We start from the raw sequence: 20,153 nt of genomic DNA on the forward strand, positions 1-20,153 counted from the left end.
CCCAGGCTGGCCTTCACTGTACAGCTTGACGGCCTTGAACTCCTGATCCTCTCGCCTTTACCTGGAAAGCACTGAGATTGCAGGCACCTACCACTACATGAATACATGTTTATGTATTCATTCATTTCCTGTTGTTTGAGACAGAGTCCCACCCTTCAGCCCTAGCCGACCTGGAAAAGGGTTATGTGAGCAGGCTGGCCTTCAATTGCCTGCAGTCTTTTCTGCCTCCGCCTTGAGGTATGCAAACAGTTCCTGCTTCTCTCCCTGAATCTCGATGTTTCACTTAACGTGACTGTGTCGGCTACTGCACTTACTGTAGGAAAGGTCGCAAATACATATGCGTGTTATAGAAATGGTGACTAACTGTGTTTATCACTCTAACCACCTGTGAATCAGCTCACATCTTGCTGACTGGGACCTCAAGGCAAGCTCAGCATGGGCTTCTTAGTGATTGCATTTTCCATTGAGAGTAGGGTGAGGTCTCTGCTCAGTAGACTGATGGGGCTTCCACTCACCTCTAGAGGAGTTCTATCCTCCCTTCGCTCCTTCTGACCACTTTGTGCCCTGCTCCTGATCAGTTTCTACAAGACCCTCGGAGATGGGAAGGTTCTGGCCGGCCCATCTTCAAACTGGGCATGCCCAGCTTTGGCTGGGACTGCAAAAGCCAGGATTTTGTGATCCCTGCTCCCAGTCCCACTGCCTAGCAAAACCACAGCCTCCTTTCCCCAGGAGGGGCAGACGCAGCTCCGCCCGCCCCCTGCAGCCTGCGCTGCGGCAGCCGGCCACCGGAGGGGGGCGAGCCCACGTCAACCTGTTGTTTGTCCAGTCCCTATTGATCAAGTCAGCGCCACAAGGAAGTGCGGCACCCACACGCGCTTGGAAAGTTCAGCATGCAGGAAGTTTGGGGAGAGCTTGGCCAGTAGCTGGGCGGCCCGGGCAGCGCTCACCAGCGCAGGCGGTGAAGGCGTGGGGCAGCGCGGCGGCGGCAGCAGCGCTCCACCGGCTCAACCCGGTGGGCTTCATCTATTTATTTAGTTAGTTAGTTTTGGAGCGACGCTGTCCCTAGGTCGCTGATCCCAAATGCACCGGCTTGTCTTCATCTCCATTCTCGTGTGCGCGAACTTTTGCAGCTACCGGGACACTTCTGCGACTCCGCAGAGCTCATCCATCAAAGCTTTGCGCAATGCCAACCTCAGGAGAGAAGGTAAGGGACTCATTTGATTTGTGTTCTTCATTGAAAAGGTCACATTTTCTATTGTCAGGGTCCTTTGGGCTATTCACCCCGCCCCCAGCAACTCCGGTTTGGAATTTTTCGAAAGAACTCAGGAGGAAGGCACTGTTCTTCTGGAGGGAGGGATTCTCCTGCCTGGCCCCCAGCTCATACAGCCCCTCCTTCCAGAGAAAGAAGAGAGTGGGTGAAGTGTCCTGGGGGCCAAGGGGTGGGAGGCGGCCAGTAGGACAGTAGGACGGGTCAAGCAGTTTTCTTCCCTGCACATTAGAAGCCATGGAGGTGTGTCCTGGGTTGATACCAGGATAAGGGTGCCTCCTTCCAGGGTTTGAAAGCTGCCTGGCGTGCTCACCTGGGTCAGACTAACCTGACTCTAGTATAGACCAAGCATTGTGGTAGGTGGTGGAGTCCAGTGGTCTTTACTAGATGACATAATTCGGATTTGCTTATCGTGCTTAGGAGAGGAGGAATGACACATTTCAGCATTGTGGTTATTTCTGCAGCAGATTGCCAATGTATGTGCCACTTACTTACAGAGGCCGGTGTTGCCCTTCAAGTTCCTCAAGTGACTTTCCTCAGAGTTAAGAAAAGCTCAGGAACTCCAGAGTCTGGGAGGCAGGGCTTCTGGAATTTCCTTGTACTGCAGGGGACCTGGCTTCTTTTGTTGGATTCCTTTGTGCTGAAGTTTTCCAAGCTCCTGAAATGGCTGTCCTAAGAAAAGTCCTGAGCAGGCGTGCTTGTTTTCCTGTCCTGTGGAAGACACGTGGGTCAGTGGTTCCCAGAGACTCCAAATTGAGTTTGTTTTTCTCCTGAGGCTTAATGGCCCAGGCCTTTTTGGCTTTTGTTTTCCTACATGAATCTCATTCTCTTTTACTTGCTTAAAGTACCCAGAGCCACCACTTTCCCCCACACCACGACCTCACCCACAGTATGAGGTCATCACCAAGTATTCTTGGTGGCTTCAGCACCTGAGTTGGCAACATTTGACAATCTTGAAAATTTATAGGAGCCGCCTTAGTCGCTCATCAGCTCATCAGAGTCTTTTTTTATATGAACTGAATTCAGACTTCTTAAAAAGATCTTAAAATTTGAGTGAAAAAAAAAAAAAAACACTTTGCTATGCTTTCTGATAACAGGTAGAATGATTGGCAGTCTCTCCAAGTTTTCTGAAATGTTAGGTGTGTGGCCCAGGAACTCAATTCTCTACTGGATAGCAGTGTTTTGTGTAAAATATAACACTAGTCTATTTTTGAGGACCTCCCTCATTATTAAAGCAAGGAAGAGTTTGCCCTCAACTTTAAAGCAAATGTGGTTGAGTGTCAGTGCATTTGGAAGCTCGTTTTGCTGGACAGTGTCTCCAGTATGGACAGATCTTCTTTGACTTTTCAGCTGTGCTAGTAATTATCCTTTATTTGCCTTTTAGGCTTCGTAGAGTTAAATGCCATGTTGATGCATGACTTCATAGCTATAATTTTGTAACCCTCCCAAGTATTGGTTACAAAAAGTCAAGAACAGAAAATGAAAAGCATGCAGCCTTTGCTTATTAACCCAAGAATCTGACCCAAATCCAGACAGACTGCTTGGAGGGTTTTCATGCCCCCTCCCCCTTTTTGTTGAAGAACACACTCTGATTTTAATTTTCTTTATTGGAAACTCTGTGTATCTATCTAGTTTACATGGAAACTTTTCAAAATACTGATGACATCTCCAGATTTCTTCACATGTTCACTAAAGCTATTTCACAGTTATTCCAAGTGTATACACACACACACACACACACACACACACACACACATAATATTACTGAATATTTTTCTCTTTACCAATCTTACTTTAAGAAAAGGATTAGGAAGTAGTGAAAATCCAGTCATATTTATAGAAGAAAATAGCAACACTCGTAATGGGATTTTAGTTTCTGGATAAAGATAGCTCAAAGGGGTAAGGATGAATTGTAAGGGCTGAAAGTTGAAAGACTGGGTATTACAGTAGAATGTTTTTCCAAATAATGTATTTTCATTACCTGTGAACATATAATTTAGTATATCTGTAATGTTAAAAAAAAAAAAAACAGAGGGCAGGAGGATGGTTGAAAGAAAAAAACTCTAAAAATGATCTTTGAAGGGATCTTGGGAATAATGGAAAACAACTGGCTGAGTGGCAGCCAGAGAGTTTTGTTGAGATAGCCTCTGTACATTCTTTCCAGCTCAATGTCGGCCTCACTAAAGGAACCATAAGGGGAGGGCAGGTGTCTGATAGAAATGGTTTCCGATAATCTGCAAGGACTGACTTGGTATCTTTGGTAACATCACTGAAGTTCTTAATCCAGATCAGGAAGAAAGTTAAACTTATTATATCAATTTCTCACTTATTCACATCTTTAGTATGCTTCCACACTTTCCTTCATAGGTCATTAATGAAGATGGCATTTTGCAATTTTGACTCTCAGACGAAAACAGCTTAGGAGTCCGGGGAGGATGTGCAGGAGAAATATGCTCAGGGGAAACACAGAAAACAAAATCTAATCAGCATTATTTACGGATGTGGGCAATAGTCACTGAAAAGCCCGAGTGGTATGGGCAGGTGTGTGGAAGCCCTTATCTGAAGGTAAGGCTACACTCACACTTGAATGCCATGTGCTTGCTCTTCACAGTTCTGTTAGTTGCTGCCCAGTTTCGGGCTCACAAAAGGAACTACAAGAGATAAGGGCAGGTGCCCTGTGAGATGAATATTTTTATTGTTATTTTCTGATTGATGCAATCAGTTTGGGTTTGATCAGCCATATCTAATAACACAGATAATGGGGGAAGTTAAGAAATGATATAAAGATCTTAGGTTTATAAATGGTAGGCTCTTGTTATAAGGTGATTGGTCTTCTAGAATGTCCTTTCACAATACTGCCCTGCTGTGAAACAAGAACTCTAGATCCTTCCATTCAGAGAACTAAAGATGGCCATCAGAGGAAAGCAAAAAATTTGATTCAAGTGAGATTTTATAGCTATGGAAGAATACATTACAATATATTTAAACATTTAAGTCACTGTTTATATTTCCTTATAATGTATTATTAATTGTTGTTCTTGCTCAAATTGAGTTACATTAATCCTATCTCTAAACCTAGTCCCGATGCTAATTTAAGAGCCACACTTTATTGTAGTGTCTATACAGTTGACACTTTCAGAATAACAGCTTCTTACAATGGGTGATGTTCAGACTGATACCAGGAAGAAAAATAGCCACAGTTAAATGACATTATTAATTATTCTAAAATCTAACTAGACAGCACTTTCTGCCTAGAGATGCAAGAATACAAATCCCTCTCCAAGTATAAATGTTGCTGGTAAGCAACAATTTTAGATTGTTCCTTTTGGCTAATATGCCAGTAATTGAATTGTCTCCGACTTCACCATTAGCTAGGGTGAGATCTACAGGATTTTCTAAAGCAGCAAGCTTAAGTCTTAAGCTTTCTAGGGGCATACAGATGACAGAGATCAGCAATGAAAAGAGATGGCAACAAACCAGGAAAACATAAGCCATCTCATGAAAGTGTCTGACAGCTAAGGGCCACAAGGGTGCCTAAATCTTGCATTCAGTTGTTTTTATATTTTCTGTTCAGTTCTAAGAGTATTGAAGCTTCAAACTTTATGATACATATATGTGTTTTTTTTAACCTCTGTTGAATGTTTGTTTGTTTGTTTGTTTATTTATTTTCTGATTGCAATTTTTTTATTAATTACACTTTATTCACTTTGTATCCCTCCATAAGCCCCTCCCACCTCTCCCTCAAACCTACCCTCCCTCCTCCTTCTTCACGCATGCCCCTCCCCAAGTCCACTGATAGGGGAGGTCTTCCTCTCCTTCCTTCTGATCTTAGTCTATCAAATCTCATCAAGAATGGCTGCATTGTCATCTTCTGTGGCCTGGTAATGCTGCTCCCCCCTCAGGGGGAGCTGATCAAAGAGCAAGCCAATCAGATTATGTCAGAGGCAGTCCCTCTTCCCATTACTATGGAACCCACTTGGACACTAAACTTCCATGGGCTACATCTGTACAGGGGTTCTAGGTTATCTCCATGCATGGTACTTGGTTGGAGTATGAGTCTCTGGGAAGACCCCTGTGTCCAAATTTTCTGGTTCTGTTGCTCTCCTTGTGGAGTGTTTTATGTGTTTTAAACACAGTATGACTTTGGCTTTGTAACTGCATAGCTGGAAGTACTTAATGACAATTCTTTTCAAAGGCGGATGTAGGGCTAGGGAGCTTCAGTGAGTAAAGAGACTCAAGTTGGTGTCCTTGGAACCAGCTTAAAGCTGATGCAGTGACAGATCTGCTCTCCAGAACTCCCACAGGGAATCAGGAGGCAACGTGAGGAGTCTCTAGACATTTATGAAGAGCAATCCTGGCACCTGAAGGAGGGGGTCGTGATTGCTCGATTCTGTCTTTATTTCAAAGTGGAATACAAGGACCAAGGTTGTGCCATGTAAGAAACAAATGCCACGGTTGTACCATGACCTCCACATGCGTGTGGTGGCATATATGACAGAATTCACATGAATCAGCACAAACAACAGCCGAAACAATAACAATGCACACACAGACACTCACACATACATGATGATATGAACGAAAAGTTACTAAAAAATAAAAAATAATAAAAAAAAATGGCTACAACCTACCAACTGAACTTTCCACGAGGCTGATAAACTGATTAGAAATCTAATGATTGTGGAGAGATTGGAATGTTGCAAGTCCCGAGCCTGAGAGGTCCTTAGCCTTGTGAGTAACCATTTCTTGTCTTGCTTAGTACCTCATCTAACACCTTTGAAAACATTAGTCAAGTCATTTAGAATTTACAAACAAACACCGACACCACCAGTCAAAAGGCTGAGTGTCATCAGGTCGCATTGGAGGCCTATGGAAGAGGTTTTTCTGCTTTGTTCTGCCCATCTGCTTTATTTCTCCCATGCTATGTTTTAAAAGTATCTTTATTCATGACCTTCTTTGTTCTGCTACTGTGGAAATCTCATGAAACCACTTTCAGACGGGAGCGTGGAATTTAGGGCAACGTAAGTGTCTGTTCCCGCTCCATGGTGATTGGTAGCTGGGCGCCGTACAGTGGAGTGTGCACTGAGCTAGCCTTGAGCTGCACTGACTGATAGTGATTTTTGTCTGGAGGATTTTGTTTTTCCTTTTTGGTGACCTAAAGTGAAAACACATTGCTTTAGCGGCCAAACATCAAGGAAAACCCACAGAGTCACCCTCTCTTTTAGCCAGCAAATGGCCTAGGCGTGTTGACAGGTAGGACTCAGGACTTGTGGTCTCTGAATCCTGACATTGTCATTCTGAATGTCTGGAGGGATATGAATGTTTTTGGTCTTCCTCCTTGAGAGCTGAGTCACATGCAAATGTGGTTCCTTCAGGGACTCTTGGATTTTCCTTGTTGAAACGATCTGGTTGGTATTTCAGAGAAGTGTACGGACACCTTCGCATGGGAACATGTTGTGAACCAGATGTACAACGCTTGTAACTCTTGGAAACCTTAATATTCATCTCCTGCAATGACTTAGAAAGTTTTAGGTAGAAATGAGTTGGTGTAAATTAGGACTCATTCAATTGCCTCTTTTCAAACAATTCTTTACTTGAACTCAACTGTCTTCCAAAGATGAATGTGACATCTTTGTGCTTATCATGGCTCCTTTACTGAGCTCTACTGCAACAGCTATTTATTAAATGATGGTTTTGCTTCCTTGATAACTGCTGTATCTGGTGCTGATGTACTGTTCTATAGCACAACATAAGTGACACATGCATAGTCCCTGCTCTACTGGAGCCAAGCTTGAGACTAGAAATGAATAGTTCCAACTGACTTCCTGGTTCTTTCTAGGCAGTGCCATTCCAGACATGTCTTAGCAATCATGGGGCAGATGTTAAGGCTGCTGAATACCCTCCAGGTTTCCATCCCCTTGTCAGCAGATAGGACCATGTACGTCCCTGTTGTCCTGTTTTATATGGTGGGTTTGAGTTCTGTGTAAGATTTGTACTTGAGAAGAGTAACCCCTCACAGTTACAGTGTGAAAGGGTCAATGTGCTGTATGGTGTGGCAGGAAGGAAGGAAGGAAGGAAGGAAGGAAGGAAGGAAGGAAGGAAGGAAGGAAGGAAGGAAGGGAAGGAGGGAGGGAGGGAGGAAGGAAGAAAGGGAGGGAGGGAGGGATAAAGAGAGAGAATAAGGAAGTTTTAATTGAGAATCGTGGTGTCTCAATGTTGAATGTAGAAAAATTGTGTCTTGAGGTGTGAGCCAAGCCAAGAGTGTGATGGGACCAGTCTCCTTGTACAACCATTGCCTGTATAACATGTGCACAGATTGTGTTAGTTCATGTTCAGGATGATAAGGGAAGCCATGAGTAGTTTTCTTAGTTCAGTCTTCATATACTGCTTCCCAAAGCCACCTGCTGTTCCTTATGTTCTGCTAAATCCAGAAATTTCTCTGTCATTTGACACAGAAATTATTGTATCCTTAACTTTTTCTGTGGTCTAGGAAAGGAATGTGGATGGTCAGTAGAACTTGGATAGGGTTTCACAGCACTAAGTTATTTCATATATCTGCATTTCAGAATTAAATGCAATTTGAAAGCAAACACCTTTACAATAAGTTTTCTGGGAAAGACAGTTTTAGCAAAAGCAAAAAGGGATCATACAAAAATTAAAAAAAAAAAACATCTGAAACAGACATAGTAGGAAGAAATGTTCTTTCTCCCCATACAGTACTCCAGGACCAAATAAATATATGTCATAAATAAAGGCTAGGTTTACAGTTCATACAAAAGAATCAGTATGTTCTTATGAGGGCTTTCTCCAAAACAAGGAGAAAACATACTTTGTTTTGTTACAATACAAGCATTGATGATAGATACCACAATATGTCTTTTTGCCTATCTACAGCCTGCTCTACTGACATTTATATATTTTCTTTAGTTGTATTCTGTCTTGTGATTTGTGGGGTTTATGATTTATTCATTTTCATATTGACAGGTGGGAAATTGGCAGAGGCAGCATATCAGAGGCTTGTGAGCTACCTTTCAGCATGAGGAGTGACATTTACTCAGATTTTAAGATTTTTACCAAGGACCATGAATGGAGAGGACCTAAAACCCCTATTCTGATGTAGCCCATAGACTCAGTCTCCAAGTGGATTCCCAGCTCTTTGATCACCTCCCCTGAGGGGTGCAGCCTTACTAGGCCACAGAGGAAGATATTACAGCCAGTTCTGATGAGACCTGATGGGTTAGGGTCAGATGGAAGGGGAGGAAGACCTCCCCTATCAGTGGACTGGGGGAGGGGCATAATAGAAGAGGGAGGGAGAAAGGGAGCTTTTGAGAGGAAATGAGAGAGGAGGCCACAGCTGGGATACAAAGTGAATAAACTATTATAAATTAATAAAACAAAAAAAGATTTTTACCTCAGGACTGTCTTGTAGAATGGGTGCATGAAGATAGTTTTGGATGTGTGTAGCGCTGGGTCAACTATAATTTGAAGCTTTATATTTTATAATAATTATTTTTAAAATTTTATTATGTATTTATTTTTAATCAGTAGAAATTTACATCTTGTGCACAACATGTTTTGAAATATGTGTTTATTGTGGAATGGCTAAAGCAAACTCATTGGTATGTGTATCATCTCATACAGTTTTAAGAGCACCTAAAATCTACTTGGCAGTTCTTAAGCATGTGGCATTTTGTTAATAACTGTAGCAATCAGCTTGTGTACATTGGGATTTGTGGAATTTTACACTTGAGCTGTGCCATGGCTGATCATGGATGCAATCATTGAGTGTGATTGTGAGCAGGAACTGACAACTCTTCACCCATTCTGCATTTCACCAGAACATTTAATAAGCACAGCAACCGCCTACTTTTATTAAAAGCCACTAAAGCATCCTGGGTTGTGGGAAAAGCAACCAAATGAATGAATAAATAGGCGACAAATTTACTTAAAAGCTAAGTGAGGGTAACAGTATGTATAAACAAGTCTATAAGGTTCTTCTAGACACTAAAGGACCGCTTGGCTTTAATCACCCAATCCTGCTTGCTTAGATGACTTCCAAATCTACACACAGAATATTAACATATGAGTAGAACAGAGTGGAGCACTGTCTTGGCTTGAGGTCCTCACACCCTGGGAATTGATTACTGAGACCTAGGGATTTCCCTCCATTCATGTTTCCAGGCATAGAAAGTTTTCAATGAAAACTACACAAACATCTGTCTTAGGTTTTTTGTTGTTGCTTTAAAATTTTCATAGTATGTATTTTCAACACACCATACTGTATTACATGACGGTGTTTTCATATGACTATATATTAAAACACTGAGCACATCATATTCAGAACTTTCCATTTGTCTCTCCTCTCCTTCTCATTAGTCCCTTTGTTTCCCCAGACAGTTTCATTTCTACTTTCAGGTCATGTATACATTCATGATTTTATGACTCTATATAAAATCTAGGAACTACACATGAAATAAACAGTGTTTATCCATCTCATCCCAACTTCACTTGCTTAAAATGATTAATTCTGCTTGAACTCATATTTCTGCAAATGACTTTATTGTTTACAGATCTTCGTAGCAACTTGATTTGTAATAGACAGAATCTGGAAACAACCTAGATGTCCCTCAGCTGAAGAATAGATACAGAAATTGTGGCACATTTACACAATGGAATATTTACTGCTCAGCTATTAAAAACAAGGAAACCAAGAAATTTGCAGGCAAATGGACAGAACTAGAAAAGAACATCCTGAGTGAGGTAACCCAGAACCAGAAAGACACACATGGTACATACTCACTTATATGTGAATATTAGCTGTATAATATAGGATAAACATACTAAAATCTTCAGACATAAAGAAGCTAAACAACAAGGAGGACTCTAGAAAGGATGCTTAAATCTCATTCAGAATGGCAAACAGGGTAGACACCAGAAGCAGTGGAAGAGAGGGAGCCTACCATAGAGGTCCTCTGAAAAGCTCCATCCAACAAGGGATTGAAGCAGATGCAGAGACTCACAGCTAAACTCTGGGCAGATTGCAGGGAGTCTTATGGAAGAAGGGTTGGGGAGATAGAAGAACCTGGAGGAGACAGGAGCTCCACAAGGATACCAATAAAGCTAAATATCTGAAACCAAGGGACCCCGCAGAGACTGATATACAAACCAAGGACCATGCATGGAGAGGACCTAGACCCCTTACTCAGATGTAGTGTAATAGGCATCTCAGTCTCCATGTAGGTCCTGGAGTAAGGGGAGCAGGGCTACCTCTGTCATGAACTCAGTTGCCTGCTCTTTGATCAATTCCCTCTGGTGATATGGCCTTTCCAGGCCACAGAGGAAGAGGACCCAGGCAGTCCAGATGAGACTTAATAAGATACGATCATGGCAGGGGAGGAGAACTTCCCCTTTCCGTGGACTAGGTGAAGGGAATAGGGGTAAGAGGGAGGGAGGGTGGGATTGAGAGGAGATAAGGGAAGGGGCTACAATCAGGATATAAAATGAATAAATTTTATTCATTTTATTCATTTATTTGTCAAAATAAATAAATGAATGAACATTCAGTTGTGTCTAGAGCAAGTCTTCTGTGTCACTAGACAAAGAGATTGTTACTAGACAAATCTTACTAGACACCAAGATTGGTTCCATAGTTTAGCTAATGTCTGTAAGTTCTGATAAGCACTGCTGTATGAATATCTTTGTGACACACTGACATGGAGGCTTGTGGATGAGCACCCAGAAGTAGTAGTGGTATAGCTCGGCCATGTGGTAGATCCACTTTTAGTTTAGTTTTGTTTCAGAGGCTTGCTATAGAGCTTGGTGGAAATATTTCCAGCTTACCTCCATGTTATCAGTAGAAACGATTAGCTCATGCCATTGTTAATTTTTAAAAGGATGACGTCCTTGAGCTATCAAGAAAATGTTACGTGTTTGATAGCTGTTCCAGGTTTATAATCTGGAGGTATAAGTAGCTGTAGAATATTTGGAGGTAAGGCAGAAAAACCCAGTGTTTACTAGAAACCCCCATTGGAAATGAACTTGTCTGGTTGTAGCTCATAGATGTGTCTAGTCAACTGGGGTTGTCTTGGCTCTGTTGGTCAGACCCTGTTGGACTCAGAATACTTGATAACTTGTGTGTGCACAAAGCACATATTTAACTGACACATTTTAGTTTGGAAAAAAAAAATGATTAGTGAGTTGGATCAGGTGCCGGGGTTGGTAACACTTTTATAAGGGCCAGATGGTAAATATTTTAGATTTTCCAGGTCAAATGATCATGGTTCTATAATCAGAGCAGAAAGCAGCTACAGATATTGCATAAAAGAATAGAGACAGCTATAAAATTTTTAAAAGTTTGTGAGATTCAATTTTGTAAAATTCATAAAACCTGACTCTCCAAATATGACAGGAACCCTGCAGGTCACAGTTTACAGAAATTTTACATGTTTTATTTAATAAAGGCTGCAACTGTAATGAGGAAACGGTACATGCAAAATCTAATTCTAATTAGAAAATAAAAGAAACTCATTTATAGCATCAGATAATTTGGCTTAATATCAGTTTTTGTTATAGACTGATAGGTGACTGTTTTGATTTATGATATGTAAACATGTTTTTGTTAAATCTCCCAGTTGGGGAGTTTAGTTTGTCTACACCTGTTAAGTGCAGAGCATTCTTTTCCAGGTGGAATTAGTTGAAGTTTGAGGACTTAGAGGGGTATAAATATGACAGCGCAGAGGCTGAAGACCAGACTGCTTGGAGGAGAACTGCTTGCTGCTGGTTTCTTCTGCTCTTGCATTTCCTGTTTTTCTGATTTGCTGGCTACCTGAACTTCTGGATTTCTGAAGGAATGATATTTCTATTGGCCCCAAAAGAGTCCTACAACCCTACCCAGCAGGAAGTAGCAGAGAGAACTCCGGCCCCTGTCCTCACTAACTTTCTTTCCCTCCTACCTGGTGGTGTTGGGGGGTTTGAAGGGAGGTAAAAGCGTTTAATAACCCCAAATAAAGTAGGTTTATTAAAAATTAAAGGTCAACAGATTGATAATTATAGATGACAGTTGCATCATAAATGGAAAGGTACAATGATAGACAGGATTGCTCCTCTGAACAGATATACTTGAATGAAGCTTAACAACTGATGTTACCAGCAACAGTAGTTAGTCGAGCTTTGCTGTTCTGTTGAATCAAGGAGGTGACAGTTTCTTATATGTGCTGCTTGGTTCAGGTCACCTGGGCATGTAGTTTTCTTGGTCCCTTTTCCTCTGTGGTCCTATTTTTCTATATCATTAACTCCATAATCTAGGTCTCTAGGGTTCATTTTTCATCTGTCTCTGTCTCTTCTTGGTTTTCTCTTCTTGGCCAACACACATTCTCAAATCATTTTTCCCTGCGCTACAGCAAATGCAAGGCATCCTCCTGTTTCTCTTCATGGTGCTGTTCATAAACATCCTCAGTGTCCCCACCCCCTCTCCTTTCCAATACCCATTATTATTTGAAATCACTCCACAGCCCCTCTGAGCCATTCTGGAACTAGGCCTTGTAGTCTCCTCTGAATGAGTTGTGGTGTGAGAGGTACTACTTCTTTTCTGTCTCGACTCTCCCAGATGAGGGGTTTGAAATGTTGAAAGAAATAATGCCAAAACTAACAGAGTTCTCATTTTAATTTCTTTGGAGAAACAAGAGCAGAGAAAGCCCTAACATATGTTTCATGCTTTCTTTATCATTCTTCCTGACTGTTAAAAGCAGTCAAAGAAATGAGAAGATCTGAAAACACCACGAGGAGCCTGTTAATATGAACAAAATATTTGTAGATAATGGTAATGTCTTATGACTTATCTGTAAGAGCAGCATTTGTGTGGCTAAAAAAAAATAATTTTGCTTTAGGACATTGACTACACACATAAAACCGTTCTGTGTTGCTGAGTGTCCCCGACCCCCCTGATGTGATCTCATGTCATTTCAGGAAACATGGAACACTCAGCTGTCCTACAAATATTTTTATGTTTTTGTGGGTCATACCTTTTCATTTTTCTCACTGATCTTCTTGGGAAAATCTCACATTATTCTGACTATTATGCCAAAACGGGAAATAACCCATTAGCCTGCGTTTTTTGCTTATGCTTCTTTGCTGAACTCCTGATTGATTGATTTTCCCAAAGCTTACAATGAATGATCTAAGTGGTACTTATGGCAAGACTCTAACTTAGTAAAAACAATGTAAAATATTTGGTTTTTTTTTTTTAATTCTTTTATTCATCCGATGGAGAATTCAGTGTCAGACACATCGTGGTGGCTTTTGAGCAAACCTGCCAGTTACTCTACTGGTGAGCTACAACATTTTAAACAGAAGTGCCTACTTTACATCTCTTTTCCTAACTCTCAACCTTCTCACATCCTCGGCTTATCGTGTTTCTATCATGAATCCTATGATTATAGATATTTATTTACACAGCTAACATCTGCTTGTACGTTTGGGCTGACTGGCTCAGCACAGTCAAACAACCCCCTGTCTACTTCATTGTTTGACATACAAGAGAAGTTCAATAAGATTTTAATAAATGAACCAACCAGCATTATATTTTGTTGTCATATTTTAGGCCTCATCAGAACCTCAAAACCAAGCTGTGAGAGAGAGGGAGTTTAAGCCTTGAACTGTTGGCTTACTACCTTAATTGTTTGGATAGTTGTATCCTTGACCAAAAAAGAAAATGAAGAGCAAAAGCAGATAAGAGAAGCTGTAGAGATAAGAAGATAATTTTTGGACATGTTAGGATATTTTGGAACCTCTAAACAGAAAATCCTAAGTACAGAAAGAAAAGAAAGGAAGACAGATGTATAAGAAGTGCACAGAACAGGGAGCTATGCATTTTCATGTAGTCAAAGGAAATGGCAATGGTGAAGCATGTTCACATGCCATCTTCTATGGAAGATATTACTGCATGAAATAAAGTATGGATTTTTGTAATAATAAGAACTAATTGATAAACTTACTAAATGTAGAATGAAAAATTTAAAATTTTTAAAACATTTTAATTATATAATTTATTACAATTTAGTCAATTTGTATCCCTGCTCCAGCCCTCTCCCTCATCTCTTCCCAATCCTTCCCCCCCCCTTTTCTCCCCTATGTCCCTCCCCTAGTCCACTGATAGGGGAGAACCTCCTCCCTTTTCATTTGACCCTAGCCTATCAGGTCTCATCAGGACTGGCTGCATTGTCTTCCTCCGTGGCCTGGTAAGGCTGCACCTCCTAAAGTGTGGTGATCAAAGAGCCAGCCATTGAGTTCATGCCAGAGACAACCCCTGCTTCCTTTACTAGGAAACCCAATTGGAGATTGAGGCTATGGGCTACATCTGAGCATGGGGTTTTCAGTTCTCTCCACGAATGGTCATTGGTTGGGGAAATATTTGTTGTTTTTAAAGAGAGCAAGTCCGGACTAAAGGAAGAGCTTCTTGGAATTTAGCTTAAGCAGAGTTTGTAAGAGATATGTGAATAGCTCAAAAAGCAACAACAGTCTTTGGTGTTGATTCTGTGTTATACCACTTTTCACTAACCCTGGCTGCAAAAAGCATCAGCCAACCTGATTCCCTCAGGGCGTCTGCTGAGTCCTGGGCTCATGGAGACTGGTGGTAATTCCAAAGGCGCAGTCCTGACTCAGCAAAAGTTGATGCTTTGGTTGAAGAAAGGAAATAATACACTTATGAACAAAGACAAGGCAAGGTAGTGCCATGAATGTGGCCTTATGTAACCTGTTTTTTAAATTGGGTTTTGCTTATTTTGTTTGTTTTTTTGTTGTGAGAAACTCACTTTCGGGGTTCTCTTTCAGTTGTCAAACTCTAACTGCTACTGTTCCAATGTAGTACTTGGTTTGGATAAAGTGTATTAGACAAGCTATTGTTGAACACAATATTTGGAAGGTGAAAGGCAAATATCTTACCCTTTATTAAGAGTGCTATTACTTAACTATTACACTGATTAAAATTTGAACTGAAAAGTAACTTTTAATTTTACTCTTATGACTGTATTTATGATTCACTGTGTGTTCTTATCTTAGAATATATATTCCAGAATCATAAAAGACAGAGTGTACACTAATTACCAACCTACTAAGACTTAAATTTTTGATGCATTATAGTATTTTAACCCCTGGATGGCAGTAGATAAAGATGGCTTTATATGCTTTAGATTTTGTTTTTTATGTTTGCTGTTTGTTTATGTCGGCCTCCTCCTTTTGATTGAGAATGTAAATCTAAGACACTTTTGTACTTTCCAAATGTAGTTCTTCACAAGGAGAGCAACAGAACCAAAAAAATCTGGGCCCAGAGGTCTTTTCTGAGACTGATATTCCAACCAAGGACCATGCATGGAGATAACCTAGAACCCCTGCACAGATGGAGCCCATGGTAGCTCAGTGTCTAAGTGGGTTACCTAGTAAGGGGAACAGTAGTAAGGGGAACAGGTCTTGTCTCTGATCTGAACTCAATGGCGGGCTCTTTGATCACCTCCCCCTGATGGGGGGCAGCCTTACCAGGCCACATAGAAAGATAGTGCAGCCAGTCCTGATGTGACTTGATAGACTAGGGTCAGATGGAAGGCCAGGAAGACCTCCCCTGCCAGTGGACTGTAGGAGGGGAATGGGAGGGAGTGAAGGTGGGATTGGGAGGGGATGAGGGAGAGGGCTACAGCCAGGATACAAAGTGAATAAATTTTAATAAATAAAAAATAAATACATAAAAAATCAAAAATCAAAATCAAGAGCAATGGGAATATACCACTCATATATAACTCAGTTCTATATACTATTGAATAAATTTGAGGTGTGATAAAAATATGTTGAAATAAGTTATTAACTCTTTATGTTCTTAACACAGTCAATTAGTATGTCTGTGTAAAGTTCATTGAGGTCCAGTTTAGCAACTTTGATGAGTTGGAGATTTTAATTTTCAAAAGAGTGAGTGCATTTGAACAACCGCTGATTGGCAGATCCTTGAACACACAGGCAGTGGGCTGGCCACCTTCCTCTTCTTGTGATGTCAATGTGATTTTATTAAAAATGGGTACTTTGGGGGACAAAAGGATTATAATGATATGAGAAATGATAACTTATCCTCATAGAATGCCACAGCCTCTGATATCCAATGTACATATGGTTAGACAGACTGAGAACATCAAGGTTGTCTGTAGTTCACCTCTAGGATATGGTGAGATCAGTGATCAACACAGGTAAATGACAGCACATAACTGTTGGACATTAAGTCACTGTGCATTCATACAGGTGTAAAATAAAGTTTAAGGTCATGTGAACATCTGCTCAGAATTTGTAGCATGTCATTTTTTTTAATTTTATTTTTCTTTTTAGTTACATTTTGTTAACTCTGTGTCCCAGCTGTATCCCACTCCCTCATTCCCTCCCCAACCCCACACTCCCTCCCTGGTCTCCTCCCTGCCCCTTTCCAAGTCCACTGATAGGGGAGGACCTCAGTGGGGTCAAACAGCCTGCCCTTGAGATCCTGTTAGAAATAGTCCGTGTTCCCCTTACTTTGGAAAACTACTTGGTTACTGAGCTACCACGGGCCACATCCGAGCAGAAGTTCTAGGTTATATCCATAGATGGTCCTTGGTTGAGTGTCATTTTTAAAACGAATGTCATAAAAACTGTTAAGACTTTAAAATATTCAAATGCCTGCTTACTATATGGCTCCACTTTAAAGGCAATTAGTAAAGATCACTACAGAACTAAAATTCATATGTCTCTTACTAAGTAATACACATATGCCAAACTTGTGGCTGTGCTTATGTTGGCATGGTCTTTAATATAATTATATCTTACAATTTATGCAAATGGTAATAGTCTATCACATTAAATTCTGTTTAATGTTTTCTGGTTTCTTAATTTTCTTTAACTGACTTTCACGATATCTCTTTGAATTCTCTTTCCCAGAGAAGCATATATAAAATGATATCCTAAGAAATTCACATTGCTTGTATGATTCACTTAGTGTATTTATGGAGAACTCAAATAAATTGCCCAGTTTGAAGCCTCATTGCATGCAGGACCACAGCATAAAACTTGCCAGGTTAGATGGGAAAGTCTTTTTCTAAGCAAGAAAGGCCCTCAGGAGCTCAGCATCTCTTAACAGCCTGATGTGTGTCAGGACACAGCAGGGTCCTTGTGTTACTAAGAGCATTTTATTCCAAAGGCTCTTTTTATTTTTCAATAGAAAAGTGAGTTCAAAAACAGCCAGTTTTAAAATATGCCTCCGTATGAAGTGTGTACCATTCTCACTTATTTTTACCTGAAATCATTTCATTAATTCATGTTTTGCCTTCCATCTGAAACATGCCCCACAGTAATGAGGACATTGTGTCTCTTGTTTTCGGGCTCTTGGAGTAGTAGGCCAAAGGAGGCATTCAATGAGCATTTGCTGATTGATTGATTGAATGGCAGCAGAGTGCAATCCAGGAAGCTCAAGAACAAGAGAGAGAGAGAGGACTGTGGTTGGCAGAGACAGATTCACTGTGATACTAATAAATCTTAAACTTCAGGCCCCTTGACTGGCCTCACAAGGCCTTATGATTTAATTTTATAGTCACAATTTGGTGTTCATTTTTCTACAGAGACATCTACACTGTGTAAATCTCAGACTGCAAATCTAGAACATTCCTTAGTGTAGGGTTACTGTGTTCATCCTGTCAGTTGAGGTTTGGCTGGAAGCACTATGGAAACAAAATGAAAAGTGCTTTAACAAATTAATGCAGCAGGGACTTTGTTTCATTTACTTTATTATTATTTTTATTTTTTATACACTGATTACAGTTTATTTACTTTGTATCCCAGCTGTAGCCCCCTCCCTCAACTTTGTTTCTTTAAAATTGAGGTTACCTAAATTATTGTAAAACCTAAATTGGCCTCAGTGACTAATGTCCACAGCCAGAGCCAGATTCCCGCGTTAATTCCCTGATGCACACCTTTGTGCTGTCACAGCAATGGCGGCTTTATTCTCAAGTGTATGTTACACAGATGCAGAGCTCAGTTAAATGTTTTGTGGTGCATCAAAATATGAAGGGAATTGAGTTTTGTTTCCATAAATATTGAATTCAATGTTTTTCTGAACCTAAGTAATGAGTTGCTTTAAGCAAAAGAGACTAAGACAATGAGGCGGTCTGCTTAGGGTACCTCAACAAAACCTTACAGACTGTGCTTCTTCAACAACAGCCATTTATTCCCACAGGTCAGCCAAGGTCAAGGTTGAGGAGCTGGCAAGTCGGAGTTTCTGGGGAGGCACTCTTTCTGGCTAGCACAGGGACACATGCTTGCTATGCCTTTCTCATTTGCTTTTTTACTCCTGCAGAGAGAGGGAGCTTCTGAGGCTCCTTTATGTAAGGACATTTGCTCTAGTTTCCAGATGAGAGTATTGTCCTCATCAACCCGCCTAACCTGAGTCACCTCTCCAGAGGTTTTGACTTCACTTACAGTCACCTTGGGGCTCAGGACTTCAACATGAGAACTGTGTGGTATATGGCTCAGTCTTTAATAATTAGGTTTCAGTAAGAAGGACGGTGAAAAGATTCTACAGGAAGAGGGGAAAATGAAAACAAAATAAATTTTGAAAGAGCATAGGGCGCCATTCAGACATTGCTTCATCACTGTCTTCCTTCATGTTTTTCTCATCTTTCTAGAGAGGGAGATTGTAATGCATGAGTAAATTATGGATCTACCTTGTGTAAGAATTATTGTAAAGCATTTGTCAGCATGAGCTGTAATCAAAGAACTTTGTACTTAGTCAGAACTCAATGACAGGGGTGCACACATGTATTTTAAGTTGAAATAAAAATGCAAAAAATTCCCATTTCAACTTGCATTCAATTAGCCAATCCAGTAGTTTTTCAATGGTATTAAATAAGAGGGTTCATTACTGCACACATGGCAGAAAGCAATGTATTAAAGAAATGCATGTATTGTATCATCTGACATTCAATTTCTACCAGTTGAGGTTAATGAAATTCATTAACTTGAAAAGAAAATCTAACCCATGAAGGCTGTATGGAATACTGATTATGGGAAGATGAAAAGCCTGCCTCTGCCACTAGCTAGCAATACATTCTTGGGAAGTTGCTCCTACCACCCCCACCTCAGGACACAGAGATTAAACAGCATCAACAGCAAACTCTTGTCTTAGGAAGTGAATGTAAAGATAAATGTCAGTAAAACACTAAATACAATGAAAGAGAAACAACGGACAATCAATACAAAGTCATTTAGACATCTGTGGAGTTGCTTATTGAAGAAGGGAGATTTCCCCATTTCCACCTTTTGGGGTAAAATGTAAACAGTGGAAGTTGTGGCTAAATCTCCAGATAAGTGGCAGTGGTTTCTTTCCTCTGTTTCTGTTTGTTTGTTTGTTTGTTTGTTTGTTTTGTGATGACTCCTTAGACAAAATAAGTGTTCTCATTAGAAGGTTGGATAGAGTTAGTCCAGATCATCTCATTTTTTTGCAACTAAACCATGGCATAAAGACATGTCATGACTGGCTAGACTTATAGTGTTTAAAGTTTGATTTTCAGCAGTCTCTTATGTGTAAAACATGAATCTAAAAACATTTGAAAGCCAGAAGGAAATCCACTCCTACCTTGCTCCTTTCCAAAGTTTTCCTGAGTGTCTAAAGACAACAGAAATTTATTATACCTCAATTCCAGAACCAGATGTTCAAAGTGGGACATTGATCACACTGCTCATCATAGGGAAGTTATACAGGGAATCTGAGCTTCAGTTTTGCTGACCACTAACATTTCTTGGTTTTTCCTCCACTACCCAGCTCTCTACCTTCTCTGGCACACTTCTTTCTTTCTTTCTTTCTTTCTTTCTTTCTTTCTTTCTTTCTTTC

At 40.5% G+C, this 20,153-nt stretch overlaps 1 protein-coding gene across 2 annotated transcripts in view; it reads left to right on the forward strand.

Moving 5' to 3' along the window:
* The first annotated feature begins 971 nt into the window (after window positions 1–971).
* Window positions 972–20,153, forward strand: part of Pdgfd (platelet derived growth factor D) — a 221,001-nt gene continuing 201,819 nt past the window's right edge. For both annotated transcript variants that reach the window (XM_055615397.1, XM_055615398.1), the window contains exon 1: window positions 972–1,204. In XM_055615397.1, the coding sequence (XP_055471372.1) occupies window positions 1,081–1,204 (124 nt within the window). In that variant the 5' untranslated portion in view covers window positions 972–1,080. The remainder of the gene's footprint in view (window positions 1,205–20,153) is intronic.

This window comes from Psammomys obesus, unplaced genomic scaffold (genome assembly GCF_907164565.1).
Source record: "Psammomys obesus unplaced genomic scaffold, mPsaObe1.curated_primary_1811, whole genome shotgun sequence".
Taxonomy (NCBI): domain Eukaryota; kingdom Metazoa; phylum Chordata; class Mammalia; order Rodentia; family Muridae; genus Psammomys; species Psammomys obesus.